Genomic DNA, 24,781 nt, shown 5'->3' with positions numbered 1-24,781 from the left:
TCAACCAAATGTATCTTTTAATAATCAACACAACACTGGAATAAAGCAAGAAATTAAAAAAAAACAAAAAACATCTGGTAACAAAAGAAAACATTAAAACAGTTAAGATGTTGACGTGAACCAGTCTTGTAAATCAGGCCCCTGGGCCCGCTGTCTGAACACTGGACACTGCATTTTGACCAGCGCCTCCACTCCCCTGGGCCCGCTGTCTGAACGCTGGACACTGTATTCTGACAAGCGCCTCCACTCCTCTGCTGGATAATTTCTTGGTATTTTGCATCTTCTCCAAAAATAAACCATGTTTTTTTTTCTTGTTTGTGTTAAAACCTGAAGAAGTGTACCAGTGGTTAAAAGAATATGAGGGCTTAAATTGCTGACCTGACTGGCCTTTAACACTGTGTAAGAGAGTTTGAATTGCAACCTCCATGCAGCCTTCATGAAGCCTAGATATTTAAGCCACACTGAACTGTAGAGCCCAGCCCTGCATGCTGCGCAGGTGAGGCGCCCCGCCCTGCATGCTGCCCAGGTGAGGCGCCCCGCCCTGCATGCTGCCCAGGTGAGGCGCCCCGCCCTGCATGCTGCCCAGGTGAGGCGCCCCGCCCTGCATGCTGCCCAGGTGAGGCGCCCCGTCCTGCATGCTGCCCAGGTGAGGCGCCCCGTCCTGCATGCTGCCCAGGTGAGGCGCCCCGTCCTGCATGCTGCCCAGGTGAGGCGCCCCGCCCTGCATGCTGCCCAGGTGAGGCGCCCCGCCCTGCATGCTGCCCAGGTGAGGCGCCCCGCCCTGCATGCTGCCCAGGTGAGGCGCCCCACCCTGCATGCTGCCCAGGTGAGGCGCCCCGTCCTGCATGCTGCCCAGGTGAGGCGCCCCGTCCTGCATGCTGCCCAGGTGAAGCGCCCCGTCCTGCATGCTGCCCAGGTGAGGCGCCCCGTCCTGCATGCTGCCCAGGTGAGGCGCCCTGTCCTGCATGCTGCCCAGGTGAGGCGCCCCGTCCTGCATGCTGCCCAGTTGAGGCGCCCCGTCCTGCATGCTGCCCAGGTGAGGCGCCCCGCCCTGCATGCTGCCCAGGTGAGGCGCACTCACATTCTTCTTCTGTCCTGAAGGTAATCTGCAGAGGCACTGCTTGTATTGCCTGCAGTCTATGGCATGACTTGAAATTCAATTACAATGCCATTGCTGAGTTAAAATCTCTGCAGCTTTGAAATTCAATTAATTCATTAACGGAAGGGGAGGAACATAAGGAACTGCTTAAGACAGGTGTCTGCTTCAAAGAGCCTCATTCACACTGTGCGCTTGTATCTGTTAATATAGGATGCACTGAAAACACCTTTTTGTTCTGTTGTATTGCACAGTATAGTTTACAGAACACTGTGCGGCTAGCAGCAATTTAAATGGCCTAGAAATGAATGAGAAGGGGATGGTTACAGTACTTGTAAGACAGCTGTAGTCACGCTAAGGTAATGGGTGCTGTACACACTGAGGCAGTAAGCTAATACACCCTGCCCCTAACCTTATTCTATTCATGGTTTTAATGCAGTTCCTAATACAGTACTAGTAAGTTATTTCCCACTGGCACCCTCTAGTGAGTGACTAACTGAAGTTCACACTTAACCTTTGCAGCATTGATGTTATTTCAATTGAATCCAAAAAAAAAAAAAAAACGTGTCAAACCCAGACAAACGCTTAGTATGTTAATTTATAATTAATAACACTGCTTACATCTAACCTTGAAACATTAAAAACTCAAGTGAGCACTAACACTCAAGTGAGCGCTAACACTCAAGTGAGCGCTAATACTCAAGTGCTGTTTCTAAAGCACTTGTTGTTTTGTTTGTTTTTTTGCGACCTGGAGGTGATGTATGTTGTACTCTTTTGGAATGAGTTATAATAATAATAATAATAATAATAATAATAATAATGAAACAGTAAAACATTCAGTCAAGGTGCTCTGGAAGATTCCCAGGTGTACCAGTCTCTTCTGTGCTGTACTGTTTGGAGCATCTCATCCATGATAAGTTGTGTATAGCCTAGTGGTGTGGGTGGAGGGCTGGGAGCTGGAGCAGTGGTTTGGAGTCCCAGCTCAGCCGCTGCCCCGCTGTGTGGGAGAGGTAGCCTCAGTAAAAGTGTCCTTGTTTTTTCTTGCCAGGTCTCATCTGACATTAGCACGTTTAACCATGCAGCCTGTTCCTCTGGGGCAGAATCGCTGGTGAGATTTAAACGGGATTCCCTCTCTGCCCTAGTGGGGTTAGGAGAGGCTTCTCTCCCGGACTGTGTGATGCTTTATTAATGGAAACAGCAGGAGAGTCTGTTGCACACCTGCATCTTCATTCTGATCAAGTGTCTTTCTGGATATTGGAATATAAAAAAAAAAGTCTGGACCGTTTTTTTTGTTTTTTGTTTTTTTTCCAGCAGTTGTACTTAAGTATCAGTAAATAACTTGAAATGCTTTACCTAACAACAATAATAATAATAACAATAATAATAACAGTACTAATTCTTATTACACTATTAACAATAGTAATAGAAGGAGTTGCTGAGCTCTCTGGGGCTGATGAAGCGAGCCTGTATTTAGGAATGCTGTCAGTGCCATGAGGTTTCAGAGGGAGGGTGTGTGTGTGCGTCTGCGGCACCCCCTCTCCCTCGCGAGTGGACCTGGGATACTCTCCTCTCTGCCAGGCTCACAGGTGCTCTCTGCTTCTCCGCCGGTGCTTGGCAGGTGGGTTGATCCTCTCCTCTTTGGTGCTGTCGTCTCTGGGAAGTTTCGTTTTCCTCACCTGTAAAACCCACGAGACACTGTGAGGGGACGCGTCTCTATGTGCCACACTGGAAACACATTCCCCTTTACCTGATGCATGCCCTCTTCAGTACAGTGAGTCTGCATGATTCAGCTTCTTCTAAGCTTTACTATTGAATTCTGATTGAGCATGTGTGTGAGGTATGGATGACAGCAAGCATTATTTCACGAACAGATATTAAAACAACCAAAACAGAGTCAATTCTATACAAATCCAAATGGGCAGATGTACAGCTGTAGCAACGTGCTTCAGAATCCAGGACTGGAGAAAACACGTACACTCTTTCTTTCTTTAGCCAAGCCCATTTCCCTTACATCATCCAGGATGAAGTGTACAGAGAGAAAAACACCATGCAGTGAGCCAGAGTGACCACCGGGGGGCACTGAAGACCTTTAGTGATTCTTTTTTCCTCTTTTTAAGGTATAATTACAGTAAGTAGAAAATAATAGGAATTTCATATTTTATACTCAAAAGACCTCAATATATTTCACTAAACTCCAGTGTACAGCCACTTTTAAACTAAGAATCCCATCGCACTTAAAAGGAATTAGTTACACCGGGGGATAGACAACAGAGTAACGTGGGATTCTCTGCTTTCAAAAAACAAACTAGCATTTCCTTACATAGTGAAAGCTGTGCATGTCCCCTGCACAGCGTGCTTTATTTCCCCTGGTGTGTGTGTGTGCTGACCTTGGCGTCGCGCTCTGCGAACTTCTGGAACATGTTTGCGTAGGTCCTCTTGTCCATCTCGTGGTGCTCACGGATCTTGCGCTTGCAGACGCTGATCTGCGTTCGCGCTGCTCGGTTCTTGGGGTTCACCTCCAGTACCCTCCCGAAGTCCCGCAGCGCCAGGCTGAACTCGTTCTTCAGCAGCCGCGCCTCACCCCGCCGATACAGAGCCTTCTCATTGGAGCTGTCCAGCTCAATCACCTGGAGGGGAGACACAGGGGCATTGCTCAGAGCTGCTTTCTGACAATCCGCATTCACTCTTATTATAAGCATGCCTGAAATATCAAAACTTCTTTTCTCTATGATCTCGTGTATCTTTGTCTTTTTGTTGTCGTGATTTGATAGACAAAGCGCCACATGAATAACAAACCCTATTACACACCATGTTGTCCGGCACATGATCCGGTCAGCTGGGACAGAATCTCGGATGGGATCACTATTACACACCATGTCCCGATGTGATGTTTGAATTCTGTCCTGTAATCCTGTGCACATCTCTTTTTTTTGTTATCCGGTGGTGTATTGTTTCCCAATCCCCCTGCACACATGCACACAGAGCACTGAAAGGAGGCAGCTAGGCTGCGGCGCACCTTGTCGCAGCTCTCCACGGCGTGTGTGTACTCCCGCAGCCGCAGGTGGCACATGGCCAGGTTGAGCTGTGTCACCAGGATCAGGTCGTGCACGGCTCTCTGCTTCTCCTCCACCAGCCCGCACTCCATCTCTAACCACGCCACGATCTTCTGGTACTGGAGCATCGCCTGCACGTAGCGGCCCGCCTGCCAGCAAGGAGAGACACAGGACAGGGTTAGTACAGACAGGTCCCTGCAGAGCTGAAAACACCGCTCCAGGATTGATAAGGAGAGACTCGGGACAGGGTTAGTACAGACAGGTCCCTGCAGAGCTGAAAACACCGCTCCAGGATTGATAAGGAGAGACTCGGGACAGGGTTAGTACAGACAGGTCCCTGCAGAGCTGAAAACACCACTCCAGGATTGATAAGGAGAGACTCGGGACAGGGTTAGTACAGACAGGTCCCTGCAGAGCTGAAAACACCACTCCAGGATTGATAAGGAGAGACACGGGACAGGGTTAGTACAGACAGGTCCCTGCAGAGCTGAAAACACCGCTCCAGGATTGATAAGGAGAGACTCAGGACAGGGTTAGTACAGACAGATCCCTGCAGAGCTGAAAACACCACTACAGGATTGATAAGGGGAGACTCGGGACAGGGTTAGTACAGACAGGTCCCTGCAGAGCTGAAAACACCGCTCCAGGATTGATAAGGAGAGACTCGGGACAGGGTTAGTACAGACAGGTCCCTGCAGAGCTGAAAACACCGCTCCAGGATTGATAAGGAGAGACTCGGGACAGGGTTAGTACAGACAGATCCCTGCAGAGCTGAAAACACCGCTCCAGGATTGATAAGGAGAGACATGGGACAGGGTTAGTACAGACAGGTCCCTGCAGAGCTGAAAACACCGCTCCAGGATTGATAAGGAGAGACACAGGACAGGGTTAGGACAGACAGGTCCCTGCAGAGCTGAAAAATTTTCCAATCAGGTTTTAAATACGAAACATCAATGAATAGGAGTGCTTCTTGTTTCTAAACCAATTGACCGCTCTGTGAAAACAGCCAGCAGGTCTACAGGTCAGTTCTGAGCAGAATCTGTTTTCTCAAGCCCCCGCATTCAGTTGAGGTGCATTATCATCGCTCTCCAAGGTTAGATACTCAGTGTTGTCTGCCAGCCCGTGATCCTGTCATTAGCTCAACAGCAGTGAATACAGCACTGCCCACTCTTTCCAGGAATTTCAGTACGCTGTGTCATTTCCACACAGGGTACATATTCAATTAAAGCAGAGAGGACACACTGTCTTCCAGCTCACTGCTTAGTGTTGCCTCAGCTGGTACTGAGTGTACTTTTAAACACACTTTACCCTGAACAACAGCTCCATCATACAATTCTATCTCTCTTGTGGGAGCGGGCAAACCTCGACATGGCTGAGGCTGGCTTTGCAAACGTGTGACAATGTGAGTGTGCATACACACAGTGCAGCTGGAGGAGTGCTCCTGCTGCCCTGGTAGAGCACAGTGCTGGGGCACGAAACACCAGCCATCCTGCTTAACAGCACAGCCCGGACGAGCGGATTGCTGCTTTCACAATGCCATGCTAGTGACAGCTAGTGGTCACATGCAGAAAACACAGATGCAACTTGCTTATTTTTTTCCCTTGAACTCAGTAAAATCTGAATGCATGTATTGATACTTGATCTTTGCATTGCACGTGTATGCAGTATCTAATTCTTTTTCAGATGTGAATACAAATAATTAGAAATAAACGCAGCTTAGTTGCCACCCAGATATATTTTATTGTGCAACCTCTTTTGCTGTTGGGAGTGGAACCACCAAAACGGGAAAAAAAATCTAATCAGATCATATAAAACCCCCCGGATCAGAAATCCAAACCAAACCTGCTAGTGCTGCAGCTGTGATAGAGAATGACCATGTCTACTCATTGACCAATGGAAGCAAATACCTAGGGAATTAAGGGTTGGCATTAACACACAGAGATAAATAAAAGGATGAAACGCTGTCCAACCTTGAAATACTGTGTGCCTTTCTGCTTCACCCCCACAGCCTGCTCCAGCTTCTCCTCTATGCTCATCTCCCACGATTCCTTGGCCTGCACAAACCAAAACAAAGACAACAAGTGAGGCAGGGACTGCTGCTGCGTGGCACTCTCCTATCCCAGGAAGGAAAGCCCTTCTACCACCCAGCATGGGTTGAGAAATAAAAACACTGCCCAGTTTTCCAGTGGTACAATTCTACAAGGTAGTTCATGCATGATTTGAAACCCTCAAATCACATACAAAGGGATTTGTATTTTATTGTAAGCTCATTTCTGTGTTCTTCACGGTTTCAGAAATTCACACAACTGGTACATTAATCACTCGAATGGTTTCCTACCTTTTCAAAATCCTTCAGCGTCACTTGGTAGACGAGCTCAGCGTTTGGTTCAATGTGGAACTCCGGCTTCCCCTCATCCCCGAACCCATATCTACAAAGAAACACAAAAACGAAACTGCCATCAGTACACCAGCATCGCTTCAAGGACATCGGTGTATTGGTTTGCATGCCGAATGCCTGGGACTGGACAACAGGAAAACACCAAACATAATAATTGCAAACGAGTGTTTGGCTACCATGGGCAGCTGGAACAGCATTCCCAAACACCTGCAAGGATTGCTTTTAAAGTGTTTTGGAGGAAACGTTGTCTCTAATTACTTCTAATTACTCCAACACAAACTAGGAGTGAGGTGTTTCCTCTGTGCAGCCCCAGTCCGGTGCTGGGGGGCACTGACTGTGGTTTGAGGTAGATCAGGCAGCATTCTCCCTTCTGCATCTTCTCCATGGTTCTGTCCACTCCCAGGGGGATGCTGTGGTCCTCCCCCTCGCCCACCACGAACTGGACGTCCCGTGAGTCGAACACACGCTCCCCGCTGCGCCCCTCCAGATGAACTGCGGGGAAAACAAACACACACACACTGCATGAAAACTGCTTGGAAACGTTGCTGAAAACAAGTTACTCAACCAGGGTCTTTGTTTCAATTCCCATTCCCTTTCAATCAATTTCAATTCCTTTTACGACGTAGGCTTTATTGAGCAAACATATATACAGCTGGTCATGACCTGTCAACAGCACATGCAATGACACAATTACAACTGATTTAAAAAAGGAATTGGAATTGCATTATTCATTACACAAGACATTCTTTCCCATTGACACAGTCTGTATTCCATTACTGACCACTGCAGCGGAGTGTTCTGAATTTACTCAGATACGCGAAGAGGAAATGGAAGATGACAAACTGTGTACACAGAAAGGACATGCAAATGACACAGAGAGCACACAATGCAAATGATACAGAGAACACACAATGCAAACGATAGAGAACACACAATGCTAATGATACAGAGAACGCACAATGCAAATGATACAGAGAACGCACAATGCAAATGATACAGAGAACGCACAATGCAAACGATCCAGAGAACGCACAATGCAAACGATCCAGAGAACGCACAATGCAAATGATACAGAGAACGCACAATGCAAACGATCCAGAGAACACACAATGCAAACGATCCAGAGAACGCACAATGCAAACGATCCAGAGAACACACAATGCAAACGATCCAGAGAACACACAATGCAAACGATACAGAGAACACACAATGCAAACGATACAGGAAACACACAATGCAAATGATACAGAGAACACACAATGCAAACGATACAGAGAACACACAATGCAAATGATAGAGAACACACAATGCAAATGATACAGAGAACACACATTGCAAACGATACAGAGAACACACAATGCAAATGATACAGAGAACACACATTGCAAACGATCCAGAGAACACACAATGCAAAATGATACAGAGAACACACATTGCAAACGATAGAGAACACACAATGCTAATAATACAGAGAACACACAATGCAAATGATACACAGAAATCAATGCAAATGATCCCCTGCAGTAGAGTGATTTTATATCACAGCAACAACGTGGAAGCCTGTATCCTCTAAGCCTATTCAACATGCCTTTATCTCCTGTCATGCACACCCCCCCCCCCCCTTTGAAAACCAGAGGGCTTTATCTCAAAATAGAATTTTCAAATGGCAATAGAACCAAGAAGAATGGATCGTTCCACTCTTCAGGAGAGGTGAGTGACAGAGGGAGCTACCACCATGCTAAATAGGGGAGGCTTACCTTCCACAATGGCCCCTTCGTTGGGGTTTGAAAAGCCCTCCCCCTTCTGCTTTATTCTTCTAATAACACCCCCGTCTTCAGTCAGCTCTTCTCCCTTGAAGTTCAACAACTCGATCTGGGAACAAAAGAAGAGGCTTGTTTAAAGGCTTTTGCGTGGTTAACTCAAGTCTCCGCATACAGGAACACCTCCTAAGAGAACGCTTCGCCTAAGGGAACACCCTTGTGGTGAAATAGATTTTTCCCGTTATAAATGCTCCACCTAAAGGAACAAGAACTTCACTTATAAGAACACCTTTTTGGCATCGATAGCGATTCGTTCACAGCTGATACAGTACTGTTTTGTAACCTGATAACTCGTCATCATCAAACTTAAATTCAAATGGTTTATTTAATCTTTTCAAAAGTGACTTGTCATCGCGAGAGTCACTTGAGGCACACCGATTGATTTATTCAATCTTTCCCAAACCGTTGTCATTTATCATTGTCTCGTTTTGTATTCTGATTTCCACGAGTGCTCCTCATCGCTACAAAATGGCATGTAAACAAAACGACAAAACGTGCCGCTGTTTCTCTACAAAAAGTTGGAAATTGTTCGAGCTCCTGAAAAAAAACCTGAATCAGACACAAGTCAGTGAGCAATTGGGTGTTTCCCGTTCTGGTGAGTTGCTTCACCATTCTGTTAAATGCGTTTGTGCATGTCTTGAATATTGCTCCTGTACAGATAGTCATAATTAATCTAGAGCTGCTGCTGCATTTTTTGAACGTGTGTAGGGGTGCTGTGTTCATTTAGTTTGGCAGTTAGTTTATTAATGTTAGTTTGTTACTTGATTATTACTTAAGGGATAACACAGGGTTGTGTTGCATTAACCCTTTGCGGTCCATTGTCGGACTGGGTCCGACATTGCAATTATTCCTCACAGGTCCTTTGTCGGACTGGGTCTGACATCATTATAGCAACGCAATAAACGGGTGTTTAGTCGTTTTTTCTCCGGAAAAAGCCGAGAAAACCATTCAATTGCCGAGTGGGAGCGACAGGAGCCGAGACAAGTCGGAAAAAAAAAAAAAAAGGCGTATCTCATGATTAGTCATACATGGTATCAGGTATCAGATAACGGGGCGTTCATAGTAAACAAGCTGGCTGAGTGCGTCAGCGCACAGAGACTATCTTGGACATTTGCAGAGCTTTTTTCAGATGTTATAGTAATAAAATAATGACTTGGATCGCATTATTGAGGAGTTTGGTGATAAAACGAGTGATCCGGAGATGATCGATCGGTATGTACGACTATTATTATTATTATTATTTATTTCTTACATAGGTGAACACTATAGCAAACGAAAGGGTGGGGCGGGGCTGGAGATGCCTAGTGAGTGCTTTGTTGATATGCAGGGCCATTTAAACCCGTTTGACTGTGAAAAAAAATACTTTTAAACAGCGCGTATAAAATTAACTGCGTGTGTGAAAATTAATTAGACCTGGCGTGCCTGACGCGCGATTAATAAATGGACTGCAAAGGGTTAACATATGGCTTATGTTAACGCAACACAACCCACAAGCCCTGGAGTGGGTTACCCTGCTTATAAAACGGACTGTTTGGATGCTGCACGCTGGTTGGCTGCTGAGGGGTTTTAAACCGTTGATAAATATAGTTTAATGCACGGCGGAACTTATTTTTGTCTAATTACAGTTTGATTAATAAATTATCAATACACAACATATAAAACTCAGAATGGAAAGCCTGAGTATAGTTTTTTTATTACTACTCTATTGTGTCTTATTACTTGTTTTTCTCGATCATTTTCACTAAAAGCAGTGTATATATTTACAGTTGCTAAGTTTTTAGTTGTATTTTAATGTTATTTTAGCCGTTTTGGCTAGTTATCCCCCATCGCGGCCTAGCGCATTGCAAAGCCTGCAACTAAATTTCGCCCTTCCCCCAGGTCTAGCACGTTCTCGGCTGAGTATTCTCTCGTTTTAACTAGCTTCAGGCATTTGAGGTAAGTTGCTGGACAGGGCTACAATTAATTATTTTGATCCCGGCTGGGATAAAATAGTATTATATTATTGTATTTATTGTTGGAAATGTTGAAAACTTCCAGTTTAACCGTGTCTGATGGACTGTTTTTTCTCCAAAGTGGAAGAATATACAATAAAATTGTTAGTTTTAAAAAAAATATTTTATGTATTATTGTGTCAGTTTTATAAGCAGGATAACACACTCTAGGGCTTGTGGGTTGTGTTGCATTAACATATGGTTTTGTTGGTATGAAGGCACTTCGCTTCGTGCCTCCAACCCAACCACAACCACAGCCTTATGCAACACAAGCCACGCCCTGTCGTGTGTTATCCCTTACATAAACCACAGAAATGGAACACTGTTGTGTTCCATGCACAGGATAATGGGATGTATTGGATTTCTCCTACATCACTTCTAATTATTATTATTATAATTATTCCAGTGCTAACACATGTTCAACACAGACAGCAGTGAATTAGTAGAGTTTTGCACATGTGGAATTCGCTGTTCACTGCCGCTCTGCCCCTTACATGCTTACCTCGAAGATCAAGGTGGATTTGGGGGGGATCTTGGGGGGGCTCCCTGACACTCCGTAGGCGTACTCCGAATGGCACATCAGCTGGCACACCTCCCCTTTCTTCATGCTGGCGACCCCGATATCCCACGCCTTGATCACCTGCCCTGAGGAGCACAGAGGCGCGGTGAGCACCAGACACAGGGGAGACCGGCGAGCAGCAGCGCCGCCCCCACTGAGCTTTCACTGGGATATCAATCAAGGGGGTCAATAACCCCAAACATGCCATGTTTACTGTGTGTGTTCCTGGGATAACGGTCTCTCTTACCTCTGCCAAGGTTGAAGGTGAAAGGCTCGTTGCGATCCCGGCTGGAGTCGAACTTCTTCCCGTTCAGCAGTTTCCCGGTGTAGTGGACAGAGACCCGGTCTCCAGTCATGGGGGACTCGGCTTCATCTCCGGGCCTCATTATCACCTGTACCAGCACACAAACACGAGCACATATCACACTGCTTCAGATTACTGTAGGCTGTACTGCTCAGCAAATACAGCACATATTACACTGCTTCAGATTACTGTAGGCTGTACTGCTCAGCAAATACAGCACATATCACACTGCTTCAGATTACTGTAGGCTGTACTGCTCAGCAAATGCAGAGCCCGATAGAAGGAAAGCAATTCCCCAAATTCTACTTCAAGCTTGCCCTGTATTTGTTAATTAAACAGAACGCTGTGAACGCACAGAGAGCACTGCTACATTTATCTCACTTGATATTCATGGCATAACCACAGTGCTCAACGCATGACCAGAACTACCAACAGCAGTGTGACTTAAATAACATGCCATTTTAAATTCAGTCCAATATTACTTAAATTCCACAGTTCACTCTACATATCCATCAATTAGCAAAATAACATGCGGAGAAGCCGGATGACACAAAGATAATGCTAATGTATGATGTGTGGCTCTTCTGTTCCGTACCACATCCTGGATCGTTATCGCTGTGTTCCCTGTTTGACAAGGTGGGCACTAATCCTTACACTATCAGTGCGCTAGAGAGGACGTTTTGAAAAGAGCTTTGAAACAGACTTTAAAGTTCTAAGTGTAAAAGGTTGTCACGATGTTAGCAATGAAAAGAAAAATGACAGGTCCGTTATTTAAACAGTTGTAGATGTGGAACGCTAGATTCTACTTACTCTTTAACATCCCAGGTTATTTGGCATACAGTACGTGACTGGACTAATCCTATAGTCACAGAATCAGTGACGTCACTGCAATTTACTGAAACAAATCCCTATTCCGAGTCATTTTAAAATACAGGCTTAGCTTACAAATCAGCAAATAAGCAATCACTGTTCTTTGTGCGTTTTAAGGACAATGGCAATTTGCCCAGAGGCAAAATAGGCTGTCTGCCAGGAACCAAATGCGTATGCAGTTTGTCATTTTTTTTTTCTTTCTATTCCACAAAAGCGGTTAACTCTTACCCTGCTGGACAGGTTTTCCCCTCCAACGCCAGCCCATATTCTCAACATTCCCATTAAACTCTATACAGTCCACACCGTTACCCAAGTTTACCATGGTGAGTGTGAACGGTAGCATTACAGTTACATCACGCTTTTCCCATGCTTACACTATGAACTCACATGCCTCAGCACAGCCAGCTTTTTGTTTTTTCCACACTTCTCTGTGATTGCATTGCTTGCTTCTACAGTATTTCACTGTGCTGTGATTTTATTTTACCAAAGTGAACTTTTATAAGGGCAGTGTTATTTTCCTATGACTTTTTCCACAAGGGGAAGCCAGAGGTTATGATATTCAAACATAGACAGGTGCCAGAAGCTAAGAAAAAAACATGAAGCCCTTCCATGTTTGGCTTCTGAACTCTGTTTGCCAACAGGATTAGTGACACAGCTCCCGTCTCGCAGCACACTGCCCTGGCAGAATGTCAGACAGCTCCACTACCTTGCACACGCCCTTGTCCTGCTTGGGAGAGAGGTCCACTCCCCACTCTGTCATCATGCTGTCAGGGGGCTGGGAGTCCATCTTCACAGCTTGGTCAGTGGACATTGTCCAATCGGTGTTAGCATTCCCAGCAAATACCTGCAAATGAACACGTATTCAGTGAATTAATCAAACAAAAAACAAAACGCCATCCAACTCCCTGCAAAGCAAACCCTGGGTCTTTGACAGTGAGGCTTATTATTTTTGTTTATTTGGTTTATTAGCAATAGTGAGGCTGCATACGTTGTCACCATTGTTGTTCTGTTGCACATGAACAAATACTGTGCGACAGTAGAATACTATAGTTACTAAGTACTAAGGAGACCTGGAATTGAAATTAACAGCATGAAAAGATCTGGGAGAATACCAGGGTAGCTTCACCAAGATCTCGTCTGTGATCTTCTGATAGTTTTGTGCTGCTGTTTTAGGAGCTAATCACCTTTAACCCAAATAACCCCCTACATGTCTCTACCACGCGCAGGAGCTATATATAGGATGCTTCTTGGAAATACACTTTTCCACCTTGTGCCATCCTGTCTGAGGAGTAAGAAAACAGACCAGGCACTGCCTCCAGTCTGTCCTGTGATGAACTGCCATCCACTGAACCTTCCTCCAGCACAGCAGCTTTTACAATCCAGCTCCCAGCTTCTCCTCCTCCTGTTTTAAGAGAAGCCCGGTGCAGCAGAGCGAGAGTGGAAACCACACGCATTCCTCGCTGGCACACTCAGTACTGCTGATCTCAGGAAAGCACAGTGTAGGTTACAACACTACTGGCACCCTGGGTGCACTAAGAACCCAGCGGGTATTCTTGCAAAGTACGTGACCCACGAGGGGCTCTGCTTCCCTGGATGGGCCCACTCAGCCACACTGCTTTTTAGCCCTATCCAGTCCTTCATGATGCAGTATAACCCAGGCTTCTAGGAGGCCAGGTTTGCATGAGATGTATTATAAAAAGCTTGTGGAGTGGATATCAGCTTGCATGTACAGCAGCCTTTACATTATTTACGTAACGTCATTAAAGACTATACTTAGAGCACTGATGAGTCATCTCAGTCGTGCATCTGTACAATTACTCAGTTGGACATGGTTAATTACTTTCTATACTTTTATAAAGGGAATACCATGTTTTAATGGCTCTTTGAAGTGTCACGGTATATTTTTAACTTCATAACTGTAAAAATATATAAACAAGCGAGGGTAACCAAAACCGTATTCGTGTTTTAAGGAACAGAATCGACTGGTTTATTAATTCAAATTGTAAGAATTGAATTTGCCTTGTTTTTTAGGTTGCACGTTTTAAGCATATATACTATAGTGGATAAGATTTGATCAAATGTTTCAACAATAAACATACCCTGAGGACACTGTCTTTTCAACCTGTCAGCAACTTGCTCTGAATGTAAATCTTACTTTGGCTCCAACTCAGTAATTTCAGTGGGTCTCATAACGCCTGACTGTAAATAACGGTTAACAAAATCCTATTCGGAATAAATATCCCGCGCAATACAACATCTTTAATGTTCGGGCACTAACTCAGATACCAAGCGTGCACAGTAATCACGGAACAGGCGCACAGCACGATTTGAAAAAGGCTGACAATTTGTACTTTACCATTCAGAAAAACAAAGCCGTTGCACAATTCATGCAGTAATGGGTTGTTGTGTTCCTCAATAGCCAAAACAAGGCACACGTGTAAAACGGAATAAAAATAATACTACATCTATAAATGTTGTAACTTTACAGTGTATACAATAATGATAAAAAAAAATCCATACCAACCACGAAGCGCGTTTTCAGTCTGTCTTCATCGGCGGTTTTTATATTATTTTTGTTACACGTCTTTATTTTCTAAAGCTGGTAGTACAGTGTCGTTAACTATATAACCATATCAGATCTCACAGAGGGAGGGGTCCCAGTGTTTTCATGCTAACCCTGATTCCGGGCTCGATTTCTTAATGGTCGTTTATTGGCTTTTGTTGCTGTCAGATATACATACACGCCCCTAAGCCCGCCTACTGTCAAAAGCTTCATTGAAGGGATTGCGAAATGATAACGGTAGATTCCCATAGGAAGACAGCAGTAAAATAATACGTTTATATTTACAAATGTGCCATTGCGAAATACTAGTTTGCCTAAACTACTGTGTACTGATAAAAAAATAAAATAAAATAAACCTTATCGTCATTGAAAATATTACTAGCCTATTATTATTATTATTATTATTATTATTATTATTATTATTATTATTATTGCTTCGTGGTCAATAACAGAAAACGGTGATATAACTACTGTTGCAACTATACCAAGAAAGGGGTGCAATTCTTTAATACTAACACTGCATAAAATTCCCCAAAACCCAGCAAAATTGTTTATCAGTTTATGCTTCGTCTCATAACTTTAAAAGACTCTATCGCAGCGCATCATTAAAATCTAAACTTATGTCTATTCACATTGTCCATACTTGTTTACAATGCAAGTCGTTTTAGCATTGCCACGTAATAAAATACCGCATACTGTTACCGTGAAAACCCCGATCCAGGACTTCTATAACACCCACGGTACAAAGCAATCCCGTTAATGTGACGCGGGTATGAAATTCATAACTGCATGGTTGAAAGAACGCTTTGCCTCTGTGTCGACAATTCTATACACAGGACGGTCTGCAGCCCTTGTCCAACCACACACCCAAACAATTACGAAAATGACAAAATCACACATTAGCAACCACAGCCTAGCCGTACAAAAACATGACACTTCATTTTACTAAGAAAAGAAATCTCGCAGTAAAATCAAGTGTAATTAAATCCAAAATAACAACATACAATCAGTTAAAAAAGGAAAAGGGCCCTGAATAACTAAATAAATACCTACCCAGCAAACACTAACATTTTAAAACATTTTGAAAAGGTTGCAAAAATGTTAAAGCTAAAACATTTTCACATAACATTTTCAAGATGTTATTAAAACATTTTGCCAGATTTTAAAAAAGGTTGCAAAAATGTTACAGCCAAACATTTTCACATAACATTTTCTAGATGTATAGGGTACTTTTGAAATCACAATAATTTAGCTTAACCAGTTAATTCTCTTGTTACATATTAGTGTCATTGTTTTTTTCGCTAAACAAAAACAGCAAACAGTGAATAAAAAAAAGAAAACATATGAGGGTATAAGTGTTTACTGGCAAATCAATAAACAGAAGAACCATATCGTTTTTCTTACTCTAGTCTTTCAACGCATAACGTCGTTCTGCGATAACGTCATACCTGGAAGCGTGAATACAAAAATGAACATAATGAAATACAAAATGTAACCAGCGTTGGGTTGTATTTTGGCAGGGTGGCTGGCTGCCTTGTTATTATTAACCATAATGTACACGCAGTTCTTTCCGAAGGGGCTGCAGTGACTGTAACTGGAAAATCCTGCTTTTCTAACAGCATTGTGTGCTGTACCTCACCCTCACCCACCCGCTCCGGGCTTGCCAAGTCAGCTCCTCCTGTATTCACAATGCCAGAGGCTGGCCGGGTTTCACATTCTGGACTTCAGACACTATTGTCCATCACAGCACTGTGGATTGTAATTTATTACACTCCACGTTTACAGGAGGGCAGCCAAGGCACTCTCAATTAGTGCCTAATTTCAAAACCATGTTGAGCACACAAAACAATGAATCATGAAATGCTAAGGGGGGCCTGAAATGCTAATGCCCACCTGAACCCCCCCAGCAGACCCCCAGCCTTACCAAGATCCCTATGATGTGACACAAACACACATACAACAAGAGTAACAATAACAGGGAGGAAATGAATGAGGGAGACTGAGCACTGATCCAGTGAGATTGCATAATGAATGAGGGAGACTGAGCACTCATCCAGTGAGATTGCATAATGAATGAGGGAGACTGAGCACTGATCCAGTGAGATTGCATAATGAATGAGGGAGACTGAGCACTCATCCAGTGAGATTGCATAATGAATGAGGGAGACTGAGCACTGATACAGTGAGATTGCATAATGAATGAGGGAGACTGAGCACTGATCCAGTGAGATTGCATAATGAATGAGGGAGACTGAGCACTGATACAGTGAGATTGCATAATGAATGAGGGAGACTGAGCACTGATCCAGTGAGATTGCATAATGAATGAGGGAGACTGAGCACTGATCCAGTGAGATTGCATAATGAATGAGGGAGACTGAGCACTGATCCAGTGAGATTGCATAATGAATGAGGGAGACTGAGCACTGATACAGTGAGATTGCATAATGAATGAGGGAGACTGAGCACTGATCCAGTGAGATTGCATAATGAATGAGGGAGACTGAGCACTGATACAGTGAGATTGCATAATGAATGAGGGAGATTGAGCACTGATACAGTGAGATTGCATAATGAATGAGGGAGACTGCGCACTGATCCAGTGAGATTGCATAATGAATGAGGGAGACTGAGCACTGATACAGTGAGATTGCATAATGAATGAGGGAGACTGAGCACTGATCCAGTGAGATTGCATAATGAATGAGGGAGACTGAGCACTGATACAGTGAGATTGCATAATGAATGAGGGAGACTGAGCACTGATCCAGTGAGATTGCATAATGAATGAGGGAGATTGAGCACTGATCCAGTGAGATTGCATAATGAATGAGGGAGACTGAGCACTGATACAGTGAGATTGCATAATGAATGAGGGAGACTGAGCACTGATCCAGTGAGATTGCATAATGAATGAGGGAGATTGAGCACTGATCCAGTGAGATTGCATAATGAATGAGGGAGACTGAGCACTGATACAGTGAGATTGCATAATGAATGAGGGAGACTGAGCACTGATCCAGTGAGATTGCATAATGAATGAGGGAGATTGAGCACTGATCCAGTGAGATTGCATAATGAATGAGGGAGACTGAGCACTATACTAAAAGTATTGGTTGGTGGTCGTCTTAACGACCTAAAGTTTATGCATATGAGACAAAACTAAAATGCTTGTGCGAACATACATTATAATTTAGGCGCACGTGTGCGACTAGAAATTTCAGCTGAATGTATAAAACAAATAAACAAAAAACTTCAGTCTGATCTAAACTATCATAGTTAAATCTTAATTTACTCTGGGAATGTAGTTTATTGGTGTCCACTGCCTACTGTTAATCACACATTAAAAACTACAAATCCCATACCCTGTCTATTTCACTGATTTATCAGTGCCATTGTCAAACCAACATGAGGAAAATAACAAATTATGTTTGTGTGATTGGAGAGGTTTCAAAAGAAAACGGTGATGAGCAAAATTCATTAAATAAGCAATGAAGGTGTGTCAGAAGATGAAAGTGAACAGGGAACTTGGAGAAGGGCTGTGTTAGTTACAGCGTGTTCACAGCTGTAAGTAGCAAAAGAACATACAAGTTCAACCAACAGTGGCTAAAAGATTTTCCCTGGCTTAAGTTTGACAATGTTAAAAAAGTCCATGTTTTGCATGTTTTGTCAGGATGCAGGGGTATGATGGCAGGCATAAGACTGCATTTTTAACAAGGAGCCCGAAGTTCAAACATGAAAAAATATTATAACACAGTTCTTCAAAACGGCATGCAATGTGCAGAGCGGCATACATCCAGAAACGCCAGCCAGACCATCTCGCTGCCATAAACAGGCAAGCAGCACATTCTGAGGAAGATGCAACCAGGCAGTTCAAAATCATTTAGTTGGAAAAAAAAAGTTGCCCATTATAATTTTGTTGATGCAAAATAATTTAACTGCAAAGTGTTATGTAAGAAAGGAAGGACAAAAGATTTGTAGATATTCAACAATACGTAAGATCAAAATCGTATTTATTCTTTTGTGCCCCTAAATCTTTAAGTGCGCATACATTTTTTTAACTTAGGCGCACATGTGCCCCCAAAAAAGTTAGCGTAGAGCCCTGCCTACGCCAGAAAAACGCTGGTAGGTTTGTTATGTTTTTGTTGTTGTGGTTGTTTTGTTTAATTATTGCTATCTTAGGTACTGGACACTGGTATATTAAATCCCACTGATAATCATAGCTTACTGGTGGATCGCGGTGTTTGGTGTATTAGTCACCACTGAGCTAGCTGAATGTGAATTTTGTTTGGTTTTTGTGTCAGCAGGGCCTATCTAGCAGGCAGTCCTTCAACGCGGTGTAAGAGACACTCTTTGGCTTTGCCACAGAAACAGCAGAGCACCAGAAGGGGAGTAAATGGGCTACACAAACCAACAGAGCGAATGTCATTCCACAGGCTGTCACTGTGTGTGTCTCACCTCAAGCTTTGAACGATTTTATCTCCCAGACCGTAATCTACACACTGTTGCTCCCACCTCCCATAAAACACAGCACTCTGTGCTACTGGTACCAACACGCACTTCATATGCTCTGAGATGGGTGCATCTGGCAGACCAACTGTACAAAACATTAGTAATAACAATTAGAGAAGTACAACGATCAATTCAATAGCAAAGTTCAGGAGGTTTAGGGCAACTTCCCTTATATTACTCCTCAAAGCTGAGTGTACCATTTCCACAGCTGCTTACAAAGTGCAAGGCATCTAGTACAGCAATCCAACATGCTTTTTCATAGAGCACTTTCTCTGTTCAAAATTTACATCAAATATGTTCATTTAAGGGCTCCTCCGTACAGCTGTACGTTTCCAACCACTGTGGGCACAATGAGAGATGCTGTAGGATACTTTGCCCCAGAAAGAGTTGTGGTTGCTTCCTGAAACGGCTTCAGCATCTCACTCACTTCTTCCAGAAGCATCTTCTCCTCAGCAGCAGTTAGTGCTGGTCTCTTCAATTTCAATGGCTAACTGCTCTGCCTGTTGGATCACCTTTTCAATCACTGGCAAGCTTGAGTTTCATCTTGTAATGCAGTCTCTCAGAGTCTGTGCTCGTTCAGATCCAGGTTCAGCCAGGCACACCTTCGAATAGGCATTCCCAGCACTAGGTCACCTTTTAAAAAGCGTGGCTATGGATGGACATCTTTCAATCCATGCAGATATTTCCTCTAGGAACACTTGCTTTCCTTGCCTGTGAATAATAATCTCCTGCAGACAGAGGTGCAATGTATGAGCTAAACAAGGTGCCGTTTCAAGTTAAGAAGCTGGCAGAACATACAGCATTGGCACCACTGTAGGTAACAACACATACGACTTGCTTTAAATCATAGGAGTCGAATATCTTGCACTGAGAAGCCAATGTTCTCCCCAGTATGGGCTTCATCAGCAGGAACGCAGACAATGCATTCTGCAATCAAATTCCACTTCTGATTTTTGGTACAGGTCCACAGATCTAATGTAATGGCAACATGTGATGGAGAAATTGGTTCTTGCTTTAAAGTAGCTACGATGTCTGAGTATGACCCGGCAGGGCCCATATTTAGGTCTGCAACCCCGCTCACATTTGCGTTTTTATGGTGCCTTTGTGCGTTCACATGTGTGACTGAAAAGCAGGCCTAAAATGTGGCGAACTGGGGCTGCCTTAAATCACAAGTGTGAACGGAGTCTGTGTATTGCTCAACAGTCTTCCTGAAACTCTTTCTTGATATCTTTCTTGAGTATCAAATATTCAGGATATTTGATACTTAGACTTTGATTAAAAATATTATACTTATTGCTCAAAATCTTTGTACATTTTAGAAAATGAAACTACAGTAGATTTTAAATAAAATGTTATGATGAACAAATTATTCAGTACCTTAATAGTCTAATTACAATGCCAAGTTGTCAAACCTAATTGCCTTTAATATATTTTAAAGTAACCTAAAAACTGATATTTTAAAAGGGTCTTAAGTATATAAGTAAAAATAAACAACTGAAAATAAACGTAGTTGTTAAAAAAGAGCCAGGAAATATTGTTTCTGAACAACTAGTTGATAATGCGTGGGAACATGTAGTATATTGTTAAATTCTTTCAGTAATCTTTTGAAAATAACTGTGTTCTAATAATACTGATTAATTATAGAAACTTTAGTTCTCTAAAAAAAAAAAAAATGCATTTTACTTTTTGAATAAAGTGCTTTTATTTATGTAAAATTAAACTATTTACACAAATACAGCAATATTTGAGCATTTTCATTTTAATACAATGTATTATGTATTAAGTAAGGAGTATGTTTTATGTACAGTTGTTTTACTGGTTTTAATAAAGCATAATATTTTATTACAAAAATACAATTCATAAGAACCGGTGTTTTATATTTTTAAGACTTCTTACATAATGTGTAAGTAACACTACAACGATGTGTGTTTTTTTAAGAAAGATAATTAAATTGCAGATGCAATCCAAAAAATTCTGAATTTTATTTTGTCATCATTTTTGTTATTCAATGAATAATCGTCTAGACCCTGTGCATATGTGTCTATGTGAACTGATATCTGATACCGTATGCAGCAGTAATGTACATGTATTCCTTATTAACTATGGATTTTATCACTAAGCAAAACATATTTCTAAAAAACAAAGTGCTCTTTAAGGAAATCAAGTGAATTGATTCACTTACCGGAACGCAGGTGATTTGACAGTCCTAAATGGATGAAGTTCAAGACCAATCCACTCCAGTATTTCATTGTCAACATTGTGTTGTTTCTCTGATGTAATTTTGGAACTTCCAGATGGCATTCCAAAAAAAATCTTTGCGCTGCCGTTGCTGTTTTTTCTTTCTTTCTTGCTCCTGAAGTATTTTGCTGTAAACACTTGAGTGATGTCTTTCCAGGTGTGTTTTCTGGTTGAATGCTTTGTCATCCAAAACAACTGGCAGCATCTTTATAATATTCCTCAGTTGTCTCTTCCTGCAGCTCAGCCATGTTGTTATTTGAGAGTGCTGAAATGGTACCCATGCAAAATCTTATGCTTCAGCAGCTGTGGCCTAATCGGAGTGTCTCCAACAGTGGAAAAACAAGCTTCTTCAGGTTATCAGAAACAAGTAAGGGGATCACTAGACCCTAGGGTCAAGAAAAGGTTAGATGACGTTGTATTTGATTGGCTATATCTGGTAGAGGAATGTGTGCAGGTATACATTACAGAGGAATAGGCACTGAGAATTTTTTTTTTTTTAAATAGCATTTGAGTGCATGTTCATTTATTTGTGTACATTTCAGTATTGAAGTTACCAGGTAAAAATGTACTAGCGAAAGTGAAAGCTATATACTTCAGAAGGCATGCACTAGATCGAGAAGAACAGAGATTGTCTTTCATCAAGCAGAAAAAGGTATACATAAGCGAATATTGTATTTTTAAAGGATACTAACATCCAATCAATCAATGTGATTGATTGATACAAACATTGACATCCTTACCGGGATTAAAGGCCCGTATTGACCAATCGGGTTTCAGGAAATCCCCTATCCATATTGTAGTAGCATTCGCTGGCAAAACCAAAAATCATGACCTAGTAGAGCAGAATCTATTTTACAGCACAATTGCATTTGATCCTTTAAATAGATTTCCTTCCAGATTAAATCTATAACATGTTTAAAATATGTAATTGAATTGAGGCGTCATTAAGGCTACTGCGCTGCTTGTCAGAGAACGTAGTACAATTGAAACTGTAGTCGCATGAATTCAGAAGATAGTAAGTGAAGTAATGCATCTTTTTCAAGCCCAAAGGATTTCCTCATGCAATGAGGGTTATTTTTTAGTTTTTTGTGAAAGCCAGCTTTTCCAACAACTATTTACACTGTATTCCCCTTGTGTATTATACCAGTGTAAATAGAACATTAAAGTAATTATGAAATTACATTTGGGGAGTTTGTGTGCATTCTACTGTATATAGATATTTATTGTATTAATTAACATGTTTAAACGTATTGTGTCAAGAAGGTTTATTATGTAAAATGTCAAAAGTAGGAGAATGTGGAGCAGCTCCCGGCTCCAGGCTCCGGAGTGCTCCGGTGAACCTGGCTCCAGCTCTGCTCCGGCACCGCCACTTCCAGCTCCGCTACGGCTCCGGAGCACATCTCAGAAAACGGGACAGCTCCGCTCCGGCTCCGGGCCTCGAAGCCGGCTCCGGGTTCCAGAGCCAGAGCACAGTGTGTAATCTATTGTGCACAGTGAGCTGTGACGGTGCGCCTCATGCCGGCGCTGCACATATTGACATACACAATTTATTTTATTTACAAATGCTTTTTCCTTCAGATTTCTAGGAAGGTAATTTCGCTGTTGTGCGGACAACAAGGCACACGTTTGGAACATGACAACAAAGGGCACTGTTGCCTGATGCTGGTACAAAAATGCCATCTGATCCCCGTTCATTGAAAACATTAAATCATTTCATCAAGAGAATCCCACAAAACACTGCTTGTAATAGAAAAAAAAACTCACAATAAAAATCATCAAATCAAGCAAATATCCTGGAATTGATTAAAAAAAAAAAAACATAGAAATTGTACTACCACGCACACAAGACAAGCAAACATAAAACCACTGCTAGACTTACTGGTTTGTGTTGCTGTTGCTGTTTGTTCCTCTTGTGTATTTTTTTTTCTAAAATGCGTCTCACGTTCAGCACTCTGATATGCTTCCTGAAGCAGCAGGCTCTGTTTCATTCACAGCTACTCGTACTCACGTTTTGAGCACCAGCCAGCTTATAGCCTTGCATACTCTCAAACACTGACTGACTGAGCGACTCGCACGGGAGGGGGGGGCCTTGGAGGGAGGGAGGGAGTTAAAAGCAGAAACGAGGGCAAAGATTGGAACGCAGCCACGCAGTAACACAATGTACAGGCTGTACTGTACTGAGGCTGCCCCGCGACTGGAACACAATGTTCTAGCACTCGCTGTGACCTCGTAACGCCTCACGTGCCACAGCGCTGCAGAGCTGCAAATGCGATGCTGCAGTTCACACTACAGCCGACTGGAGCGCAAATATAATGCGTATTATATAGGTACAATGATATAGTATCGTAAGTGTACAGATACAAAACGAGTGTGTGTGTGTGTGTGTGTGTGTGTGTGTGTGTGTGTGTGTAACGGCTTCCACCTTCTCCAGATAGCATGGTTGAAATGATGTATTGTTCTACCATGAAGGCGGAATCCGAATACTATAACTAATTAATATGGTGTGATTGAGTTTTCATTCTGCATGTATTAGTGCAGTGTAGTTACTACTGAACTGTATGCGCTATGCAAGTGTTGTCACCACAATAACGGCATGCCCATGTTTTTATTTTAAAAACCCAGAGTACATGATTTACCATATTAAAAGACCGCTGTTTGCAATCATTGTATATTCTCACAAAAACAATCCCAGAAGGGCCTTTAATCAAATGCATCGTTGCTTAGTAGACAGATGTTCTTTGTTGTAGCTGTTTCTCCACATTTCTAAAGAGATGTCAATCAGACTTTGGCATACCTGGAAATCGCGAGGCTAGTTTTCTGACCGTGTGCTGGTCGGAGACTGACTGGGGAAAACGGGCTCTGAAAGTGGTCTAAAATGGGATTTGCGTGGCTTGAAACGGCTGTTACACGCTGACATGGTTGCCATTAGTTTGATATTAGTTTCTGATCTTCTTGAACAGGTTAAGACGATGCATCAGCCTGCAAGGCCACGTGCATCTCTTACCTGCAGGGTTTTTTTTAGAAGATGCATTAATTATTAACACAGTATAAAGGAAACAGCATGCAGTCCATGTTCCTGAGAGGACCCGCACTGTCGGTAATAGACGTCTCCAGAGCCCATTTCGACAAAAAAGAGCCTGAAGCAAAACATGTGAATTAGACACCGCTTTAGCCATATGAACCACGGGGGCAGGAACGGGACTCAAGTGAAGAAACTGCTGGGCTCATTAATCATTTTTAAAATAAAATCTTAACCGGCTGTGTTCATTTCTTCCCCCATATGAAAAATGCATACACTACGCTGTAATCGGGGTTTGGAGAAGCAGCAGGGATGAAGCGAGCTGCTGTACGCGTTGTTGCTGCTATTCAGCCTGCCT

The 24,781-nt window shown here is 42.8% G+C and overlaps 1 protein-coding gene across 4 annotated transcripts; it reads right to left on the bottom strand.

Annotated features, from left to right (window-relative positions):
* LOC117396943 (peptidyl-prolyl cis-trans isomerase FKBP5-like) lies at positions 1–23,483 on the bottom strand. Of its 4 annotated transcripts, none has more exons than XM_033995354.3 (11): positions 23,284–23,483; positions 12,798–12,935; positions 11,165–11,309; positions 10,861–11,003; positions 8,305–8,419; positions 6,883–7,039; positions 6,488–6,578; positions 6,120–6,203; positions 4,113–4,298; positions 3,484–3,723; positions 1–2,772 (listed from the first exon to the last, which is right to left on the bottom strand). In XM_033995354.3, exons 2-11 carry the CDS (start codon positions 12,900–12,902, stop codon positions 2,677–2,679), a joined length of 1,362 nt encoding a protein of 453 aa, XP_033851245.1. In that variant the 5' UTR covers positions 12,903–12,935; positions 23,284–23,483; the 3' UTR covers positions 1–2,676. The 4 variants fall into 4 exon arrangements, with proteins under 4 accessions (XP_033851245.1, XP_033851263.1, XP_033851256.1 ...); XM_033995372.3 differs by lacking the exon at positions 23,284–23,483 and adding an exon at positions 21,349–21,799; XM_033995365.3 differs by lacking the exon at positions 23,284–23,483 and adding an exon at positions 14,612–14,776.
* Positions 23,484–24,781: the final 1,298 nt, after the last annotated feature.

The sequence above is a fragment of the Acipenser ruthenus genome, chromosome 30 (genome assembly GCF_902713425.1).
Source record: "Acipenser ruthenus chromosome 30, fAciRut3.2 maternal haplotype, whole genome shotgun sequence".
Classification (NCBI taxonomy): domain Eukaryota; kingdom Metazoa; phylum Chordata; class Actinopteri; order Acipenseriformes; family Acipenseridae; genus Acipenser; species Acipenser ruthenus.
This window is presented reverse-complemented; position numbering and strand designations above follow the sequence as displayed.